Here is a 10,063-nt window from a genome sequence, read left to right as displayed (position 1 = left end):
TCATTCAAGGGCACTCCTTAATTCTTTAAATTACCCGGGATCTGAAATTAATGGTCCCCGAACTGTCAAAGATTCCCTGGACTTTTACCGTGTGGATTTAATGTAAACCAGTTCGGAAACTTTTTCGCCCTAAACTTTCACTAGCCGTCGGAACTCTTTTCCAGGAATTATCTGCCCGTGATTTTGCCGTCGGATACCGAGTCCAGAAATTAACGGCCCGGGTTTTTGCCGTCGGATACCGAGTCCAGAAATTAACGGCCCGGGTTTTTGCCGTCGGCTGCCGAGTCCGGGAATTAACGGCCCTAGCCTGATTTTTGCCGTCGGATTGAAAATACGGTGCTTTTTCGGCCAGAATCAAATTCCTATCACCTCTCTAACTTCCACTATTGTCACTTTCACTGAACTGTGTAGCTCGCGGGCGTACCAGTGGCACTCTGTCCGCTCGCACCTGACCTTCACTGCACCACTCTATCCTTGTTCCTGCCACCTGTAGAGCGGCCGGACCCCCACGTACCGCCGAGGAACGGGCCAGAAATCCTTCCACAACCTTAGGTTTTATTTCTAAAACCGGGTGGAGGCTGGTAAGTAGACTGGGGGGAAGCCCGTACGCCGTTCTCTTCCCACGCTTTGTTTCCAAAGCCTGGGAGAACCCGGCGAACTCCGCTTCGTTGGAAAGTCCCCTGCTTTACTTTGTGTTCCTCGTCGGTCCGTAGACGTCCTTGCCTTATAATCCAGCTCCCCTCCTACTGCGCCCTATAATAGCACCGCGCTGCTGCACTACGTAGAGCACCGCGAGAGGAGGAGAAACACTACCCGAATTGTACTTTAATTTTAATATTATCTGTATAAGAGTACGAAAAAGATAAAGAAAAAACACCTGGAGAATTTTTCCCTGTGCTATGCTATCTCTACTCCTAGACCGTTGAGACCGCTCTGAGGGTCGTGGGGTTGCTCGTGGTTAGCGTGGTCTTTTCAGTCCCCTCCATGTCGAATTTTCAAACTTTAGTCTTTATCGTTGTCTGTCACGACCTTACTCGCGCTCCTCTACCCGGTCTACCTCTTGTTTTGTGTTTTTTCTCCCCCTCTGTCCTTTCGCTCGCTCTTACCCCCGGGGGTCTCCCTTTCGTTTGTATATACAGGGGGAACCAGGAGAATAATTCATTTATAATTTTTTGAATTTTTTGAAATAATCTTACAGGTGACGATCTCGCTTTCCGCAGGTGTTCTTCGCCGCCCTGCAGTCGCGAGATCCTCCCTGTTTACATTTTAGATTACTCGTTTCGCAACATTTGACCTCCGTTTCTCTATCTCCCGGAGGGGAATTTCTGCTTTTTATCAGTAGGCGAATATTCTTACGGGTAAAGATCTCACGCAACGTGGTGTATCTACTTTCACCTCCCGCATCCCGTGGATCCTCCCCGTTTACAGTTTAGATTATTCGTCGGCGTTCTTGGTGTACCATATTAACATTGTCCGTTGTCTGGGTCCCTAATGTTATATACATTCGAGTCCTCCTACCGGTTAAACAAACTCAAGTTCCTACTATTAAACTGTACCTCTCTGTCCTTCTGTACCGGGTTTTATTCTCGCCCTGCTTGTCTCGATTGTAAGGCGCATCTCTGACTTTCGTTTATCTTTCCTTGTTTTGGTCGGTAATTCTCGTATTTCTTTCTTTCTCGACAGATTTCACTAAATCGAAGATATTTCCTAAACCATTGGAAATACGTGAAATTATCATAGGGACGAATCCTGCTAATTTTTTCTTCTAGATTTTTTGACCGCGTTAAAACTTTTCAAAAAGACTCTATTCTCAAAAAGCGTCTATACGCCCGAATTCGGTCGCAGAATACGTGAATTTCCTCGTCGGTTCCTGGGGTTCCTCAGTAGACTCGTCTAGCCAGGATGGCAAGGGTTTTCCCTATTTCCTTATTCTAATATTTGCGGGTTTACCAATTCCGTTAGTACTTATTGTACCGACCCGCCATCTTATGCCTGGCTAGCGCCTCGTGTCTGCGCCTGTTCATTGCAACCGTCTGCACTCGGTACTTTGGCCGTGTGCTCTATTTTACCGATTTGCCGTCGGTAACCGTGCGCTTATTGGTCGTACGCGATTCTGGGAATCCTACACTTGCAGCATCCATTAGCCCGGGCATTCGGTTTTTACTCGCCTGCCGTGTGAACAGTACGCGTTCTTATTTCGACGTTCTAGCACGTTTGTCTAACCTGTCTATTTCCCAGAGGATCATCTCTTGGCCTAGGTTAGGTCCAAGATTTGTTTCTAGCTAACCGGGGTTATCCTACCTCTTATATTCCGTCTCGTTATGTTTCTACTTTTTTTTTTTTTTACTTTTATACCTGGTTTGTGTGTTCACTGTTTCTAATTACTTTTTCTTTCCTAATTTCAGTAAACAAGATGTCTCATCCCGAGGATATCCAGGAGCCCGGCTGTTCAGGAGTCGCTCGAGGGTCCCCCCATGTGAGTATCCCTATTGAAGTTCTCTACTTTATGTTCAGGTCTTCTAAACTCTTTCCTTTCAGGTTTTGCCTGAACACTTTACTCGCGAGAGAGTACGTGCTATCGTGCACGTTTATTTCCAGAGCGGCTACAGTGCCGCCGGGGCCTTAGAGGCTATTCAGGATGCCTATGCTGCCTATGGGAATTTGGTATCGCGGTCCACTGTGTACGATCTGTTCCACCAGTTTCGTGAGGGCAGGGAGCGGATGACTGACGCGCCTCGTCCCGGCCGTCCCAGAGTTGGAGATATGGACTTGGGCTTCCTAAAATCGATCGAGACCCAGGCGCCGCAGATAGGATTGACCGAACTGGCCTCGATCTTCGGCATCGGTCGCACCACTGTGCGTCATCGTTTAAAGGAGATTGGATACCGGAAACGGAGGCCTGTCGGGTATCATTATGTGCCTGATGTTGCCGATTTAGACTATCGTGTGGATGTCTGCGTTGGGTTGTTGGGTGCCTATCCTAAACGCCTCCTTAGTCGTATCATCACTTGTGATGAGCGATGGCTGATTTATGAGCGGGACTCTGGTAGGAAGTGGTCCTACCCTTCAGATCGTGTGGTTCTTTCCAATGCCACCCGACCCGCCCCTCTTCGTGTCTATCTCAGCCTATGGTGGTGCCGGAAGGGGTTGCTCTTAGCTCATATTTCAGAGACCGATGCTGATTTATCTAGCCGAAAACATATTGAGCTTTTCGAGGTTGCTTTGCAAAATTTTTACTCGATGCATCCTCGTTTAGGGAAGAAGAAACCCTTTTTACTTCAAGATCTGTGTCCCAGCCATGTTTCGGCTTATTCGCGTTCGCATTATGAAGCGCGCGGGGTTACGCTGGTACCTCACCCTCCTAAATCACCGGATCTATCGCCCACTGATTATTGGGTATTCCAAAAGTATGATGCCTATTCCGCTAAACATAGACGGGGTCGTCAGGATATAAGCGGTCATTTTAAGAAATTCATATATTCCCGGCGGCCCTCTTTTTTTAAGAAAGGGGTTGACCTTCTGCCTAAGCGTTGGGGGGCCTGTATTTCACTAGAGGGGCAAGCCGTTCCTTTGCGGCTCGACTAAACGTTTTTCTATTTCCGCTATTTAATATTCTTGCTTAGGTTTGTATAAGCCCAGACTCGGATCTCTTACCTATAGTTTTCTCTAAACTTCTAACTACTGTCAGCTTACTTTGTATGTTTCTGTTACAGGTTTATTTTCTCGCTAATGATTACACTATTCTTTTACCCCTCGGAATGCATGGCGAAAAATTGCTATGTCGTATGTTTAGCACGCTGCTTCCATTTCTCTTTTCTATCCTGATGATTTATGTTTGCGCTTTCTGTGACTTCCTCTTTTAGTTTCAACAGTAGGTGGCTTTATTTATGCTACCTTTTCTTTCTGCTGCTATCTATTCGTTTATTAATCTGTAAATTTCTGTTCCAGGTTTATTTTAGTTTGTTCCTGTTAATAGTTACTTTATTAATCTACCAGACGTAAAAACTACTTTGGTTTCTCTACAATATCCTACAAATGAATGCGTGTTTTCCGTTATCTATGGTTTTTCCACTTAATTTCGACTGTGAGTATATTTCCCAATATAATTCATTATTTAATAACTCCGCCTTGCCTATTGTTTTGATAATTTAGATTCAGGTTGTCTTTCATGCTATTGTCCTATCGTGAATATGTTTTCCTTATCTAACTATGTTTCTAACTGTCTTTTTTCTCTTTTTCTGTTTCAGGTTTATCTCTGAGAAGTAATACCATCAGGCCAGACTTACTATTCGAGCGTGTAACATACTCTGCCGGGAATTCCTTAATTTTCATTCGTTTTTGTTTTTTATATAAAACCGAGTATATTCTAAGCTAATTGTTCCTTATATGCTACCTTGCAATAAACTGTTTTCACGCCCTATTTCGTATTGAATTATTTATTTATTGACCGCGTTTCATCTTTTTCTTGGCTTTACTTCTTCCTAGGTATATCTTTCTATTTCAGGTTTAGGTTTTTCTACTGTAGTTACTACTTAACGCGTATGTTATTCTATTCTTAATTTTACTTGTTTACGGAAAATACTTTAGTATCAGCTTTGTTTCCGTTCCTTGCCCTAGTCATGGGTTCCTCCTATCTGCGCTATTTTCCATCCTCTATTCCTATTATTTATTGAATTATTATACGGTGTCTTTCGCTCTTGTCTTTGGGGTTCGGACCCCTACTAATTCTTACTTTACTATTTCGATCGATGTCGCAGTTGTGTTTAACTCGCTAATTAGCATTTTCCTATATAAACGAGAGAGAGATTCTTAAAAACTAGGTGACATTAAAATACATACAAAAACATCCCGACATTAATCTAGTCCGTCGTCTTGGTGCCGTTCCCGCGGAGCTGGCAGTCTTATCCCCTGGTGACGCAGCATCTGCTGTTCCAAGGACTACCACCGGTGCGTTTCTCTAGCCGCAGGATTCCGGGCCCGGGTCTGCTCGTAGAGTCCATCGCAGTCCCATAGTCCCTTGAGCTCTGAGTCGTCTCGGTCGCGTCCTCGGGTAGCGTTTCCCGTCCCCCTGCTGCCGCTGGTCCCTTCGGTACGGTTCCCTTGTTGGTTACCTCCTTTTTTGGTTCCCTCTACCTATTCGAACAGGACAGAAAGGTTAGAGTCGTTAAGCGCCTCCTCCTCCTGTACCTCTCTCGTCCTTTTACGCTCCTCCTCCTCTTTTCCCTTGAGGACCGAAACGCAGAACTTGGAAAAACTCTTCCAGTGTTTCGCCTCTTTGGTGATCCTATCCATAACTCCTTTCGTGGAGAAGTTACCGTGTACCATGTTCAGTTCTTTCCTCAACGTCTTCCTCTCCTCCTCCCATTTAGAGCATTCGAAAAGGGTATGTTCTGGGGTGTCTACCGAATCTGCGTGGTACCAGCATCTGTCGCTTGTTGCTTTCCCTATCTTGAACCTGAAACTGTTGAATACCCCGTGGCCTGTGAGGGCCTGCGTGAGGTAAAAGTTAAGGTGGCCGTGCTTGCAATTTAACCATGCCTCAATATCAGGGAACAATTTGTAAGTCCAGCGACCCACTTTCGCCGAATCCCAAGAATTTTGCCATTCTATGAGAGATTGGCCCTTCGCCTCCTGTTTAAGCCATCTCTTGATAGCTCGTCTTCTGGTTTCTGTTGGTTCCTGTTCTCTTCCTGCGAGAAATTCTGTTATATTTGGCAGCGTTCTCGTTTGTACCGGGATGTCATACATGTCTAGAAATTCAAGTTCCGTCGGTGATAGGTCCCTATAGTCCCCTTCCTGCATCCTCCTTGCTGCGTTACGTCTCGGTCTTCTTCCGCTCTCGCCTTCGTTGTTGGGGTCCTCTAAAAACATATTTTCCCATTCAAAAAGATTCGCCCTTTCCCTGATTTTAATGTTCCAGGGGGTGACGCCGGTGAGAACGGCCAGAGTCTCGTTTGGGACTGTCCTGTAAGCTGATGCAACTCTGGCCAGTCCCATTCTCTGGGTGCTTTTAAGTATCTGTTTATTGCTACTTATTGAGGCTGCTTCGGCCCAGATGGGTGCCCCATACAGGACAATCGATTCCAAGATTAGATAGTAGAACCGCCTGTAGTTCTGTTTCAGTCCTCCCTGATTCGGCATAACCGAAGAAAATGCCGCGATCGTTCTGATCCCTTTGTCGGTCACTTCGTGAATATGCTTCCTAAAATTTCCGTTCCTTTCGAATGTAACTCCCAAGTATTTAAGCCAGGCGGCTGGCTGGATATCCACGTCGTTGATCCTGAAATAAAAATCATTGTCTACCCTTTTCCTGTTAGTTAGCATTACCTCAGTTTTTTGGGCGGCCAACTCGAGACCTGCTTCCTTCAGCCAATCTCCGACCTCCTTCGCGACCTGTTCCGTCCTGTTCCTGAGGACCCTTATTTTGCTGCTCTCGATCATGATGAGGATGTCGTCCGCAAAAGCTCTTACTTTGCATCCTTCTGGCCATTTTCTCCTCAGGAGTCCGCCGTAGACAAGGTTCCAGTAGAAAGGGCCCAGAACGGAACCCTGTGGGACCCCCATCTCCGTTTCCAGGGTAATTTCGTGGCCAATCGTACTAAACATGATTTCTCTATCCTTGAAGTAGTCTAAGGTGATCCTTACTAGGTACTCAGGGGTATTCCTTCTTTTTAATTCCGAGATAATTGAGTTCCACCTTAGGGAGTTAAACGCATTTTTTATGTCTAGTGCGACCATTGCGGAAAACCGCTGTTTTTTGATGCATCTTTGGATATCTTCCTTGACCTTATCCATCGCATGAATAGTTGACTTTCCTTTCGTGAACCCAAATTGCTCCTTATCGAAGGGTTGTTCGCCCAGTACCTCGGTGAATCTGCCCTTCACCACATATTCGAACAGTTTCGCGATGGCGTTCAGGATACAGATAGGTCTGTAGGCGGATATAAGAGATGGGTCCTTCCCTGGTTTTCTAAGGAGGACCGTTCTGGCCCTTTTCCACTCCTTCGGGATTTTCCCTCTCCTGAGCAGTCCTGTGAACAAGGCCGCGAAGGGGTCCGGGCTGCGCGTGGCCAGTTCTTTAATTATTTCAGGCGACATGCCATCCAAGCCAGCCGCTTTCCTTGGCGTGATTTTTGCTGCCGCTGCTCTTATTTCCCCTACGGTAATCTCGGGGACCGTGAGATCTTCGATTTCTTCTTCGCTAACCTCGACTCCGTCACCTCTTTCCTCGCAGCCCTCCTCCGCTTCTCTAGGCATCTTCGGGAACAGTCCTCTAAGGACCTTTTCCGAAAACTCCTTCGTAACCGTGGCCGGGGGCGCGGTCATTTTAACTTTGCTGATGATAGTCTTATAGGGTTTCCCCCAGACATCGTTATTAAGTTCCTCGCAAAATTCCTTCCATTTCCGTGCCTTGGCCTTGGATATTTTTCGCCTCAGTTCTTTGATGGTATCTCTGTATTGAATTTCCAGGATTTCCAGTTCTTCCGGCCCTTTTCCTTTATTTCTGATCTTGACCCTCTCCCTTTGGATTCTTCTTTTAATGAATCTTGCCGAGTCTCTAATTACTCCGAGTTCTTTCTCCCACCAGACGTTAACTTTCAGCTCGTTCGCGATTTTTGCGTCGTACTTGGGGAGGTTTTTGTCTAAAACAGAAATAATCGTTTGGAGAAATTTGTCCTCATCGCTCTTACCATACATGACTTTATTGGTTAAATTTTTCTCCTCTATTGTTTTTCCAAACGCTATTTTAAGTGGGCCGATCACTTCCTGATTCGTTTTCCATCTCGGGCGAAATGGACATTTCCTCGGAATCTGTGCCTCTGTTTCCATGGTGGTAAGGACATATCTGTGGTCGGAATCGGATTCCAGATCCAGAACCTGCGATCGAATTTTAAAGTGATTAAAATTTGAGGTAGCCACAAAGTCTATATTAGAGGACCGGGGCCCGTGCAGAAAGGTAGGTCCTCCCTCTGGCTTAATGGGGTGCAATCCTTGATTTTGTAACTCCTCCATAACGACTCTTCCTCTGTCTTTCGTTTTAGCCGAGCCCCACAATGTAGAGTGGGCGTTAAAATCTCCTCCCAGAATGATTTTCCTGCCCTCTCTTTTTTTCTCCCGAGCGAATTTCAGGATTTTTTCCAGCCTGAATGAGTATTGCGAATCAGTGAGACTAGGGGAGAGGTAGATACTCACGAACGTGTAGTCTCCTAGCCGGACGGCGGTGAAGTCCTCTTCTCTAGTGTCCTCGTCTTCATATCTGGACAGTCCATTGCATCCGGTGACCCATATAGCCGTCGTATTTCCGCTTCCAAAGACCCAGTTACCCGGGTTGTGGAGTGGGTCCGCTATCAAGATGACGTCCGCCTTGAGCTCCACCGCCGTCTGTGCTAGGAGATGCTGAGCGTTCCTACAATGGTTAAGATTAATCTGCAGTATTTTGGCCTTGAATTTTAAAGTGTTCTCCTATTTGTCTCTTCGACAAACTTCTTATATTGCGGGCAATTCATTGCCCCCGCGATGTGTTCGGCTTTGGCCGCTGAGACCCCCTTTCTGATGCATAGGATGCAGCAACGGGTTGCCGTACAGCCGTTTATACTGTGGCCCACCGTGCTACACCTTCTACAAATCTCGCTGCCGTCAATGCTGGTTTTACAGTCGTACGATGTATGACCGAACTCATGGCATCTAAAACATCTAATTACATTCAGAGCCCTGGCGACTCTGCACATGGTGTAGCCTATTTGTATTCGATTACCTTCCCCTAGCGCTCTCGAACTTTCCACGGGCATTGACACGATCGCTGTTTTCGTGCCCTCGAACGAGCTCCTGAGCGATCTTACTTCTATTTCCGATTCCGCCCATTCGCCTAATTTCATGCTGTCCGCGATCTCTTTTCTTACATCTTCTTTCTCTAGTGTCGGGTCGAGGTCTTTAATTTCCAGCGTGATTTTGGGGGTGAGTTTTTTCACCTGGAATTCCCCGCCTAGCGTGTCTCTCACCGTTTGCTCCATTGCGCTGCAGTTTGAGTCTTTCCTCATCTCGATTATTAGGTCCCCCCCTCTCGACTTCTTCACGGTATGGATACCCTCCATCCTATTTGCGGCCTCCGATTTCAGGGTTTTAAACAGATCCGCGAACGTCCTGTCTTTGGTGGCTTTAACCACGATGGCCTCTAGTTTTGGGGGGAGCGGGCCTTTCCTGGCTTTTATCCTCCTTTCCTCTTCCTTTCTCTTCTCTTCCTCTTCTTGTTCCTTCTTCCTTTTCTGTTTTTCCTCCCATTTCTCCTGTTTTTTCTTTTTCCTTTCTTCTATCTCCCAGTCCTCTTCGGCCTCACTATGCTGTTCGGCCGTCCCTTTTCCTTAACCTAACCTAACCTAACCTAACCTAACCTTTTTTTTTTTTTTTTTTTTTTTTAAACGAGGAGGGGAAAATACTTTGCGTACGTAGTGAGGGACTCCGATGTTGTGTACCCCCTAAAAAAAACCCCTCCTCTATCTAACCACAGTCTAACAACCCTACGGAAAGACCCCTTCCCCGCGGAACCGCTTATACAGCATTACTACACGGGTATGGGCTGCTGTAGGTGTCCAATCGTTGCCATTATCTAGCTCTCGTTAGTCTAGCTATTCTTCTCTCTTCGTTCTGCAATTCTCTTTCCGTCTCTTCTTTCTTCGTCATTATCTTGTTGATGTAGAATCTCAATTTCGACATCTTGCTGGGATCCTTTAGCCACGTAGCTATCTCTTTCCATTCCAACTGACCATTTTCGCCTACCAGTTCTTCCCTCTCGGAGTTCCATGCTGGGCATTCCGTCACAGTGTGCTCGGGGCTGTCAGGGTTCTGTTTGCACATTATGCAATTTGAATCGTTTCGTTTTCCGATTTTATGGAGATAGTCCGCGAAACACCCATGCCCTGTTAGGACCTGGGTGAGGTGGAAGTCTAAGATATTAGGGCCCCAGTTAATCCATTCCCCTATCTTCGGGATTAAGCTGTATGTTTGTCGTCCATGTGTGGCATCGTTCCAGCGCGTCTGCCAAAGTTCCAGGGTGGTATCCCTTTCC

The 10,063-nt window shown here is 46.3% G+C and overlaps 1 protein-coding gene across 1 annotated transcript; it reads left to right on the top strand.

Annotated features, from left to right (window-relative positions):
• Window positions 1–2,413: 2,413 nt before the first annotated feature.
• On the top strand, window positions 2,414–4,775 carry LOC143220140 (histone-lysine N-methyltransferase SETMAR-like). Its single transcript, XM_076445873.1, has 4 exons — window positions 2,414–2,476; window positions 2,539–3,046; window positions 4,248–4,297; window positions 4,758–4,775. The coding sequence occupies exons 1-4, from the start codon at window positions 2,414–2,416 to the stop codon at window positions 4,773–4,775; spliced, it is 639 nt and encodes a 212-aa protein (XP_076301988.1).
• The last annotated feature ends 5,288 nt before the right edge of the window (window positions 4,776–10,063 follow it).

The sequence above is a fragment of the Lasioglossum baleicum genome, unplaced genomic scaffold (genome assembly GCF_051020765.1).
Source record: "Lasioglossum baleicum unplaced genomic scaffold, iyLasBale1 scaffold0228, whole genome shotgun sequence".
NCBI classification, from domain to species: Eukaryota; Metazoa; Arthropoda; class Insecta; order Hymenoptera; family Halictidae; genus Lasioglossum; species Lasioglossum baleicum.
The sequence above is the reverse complement of the archived record's forward strand: the minus strand, read 5'-3'. Positions and strand labels throughout refer to the sequence as shown.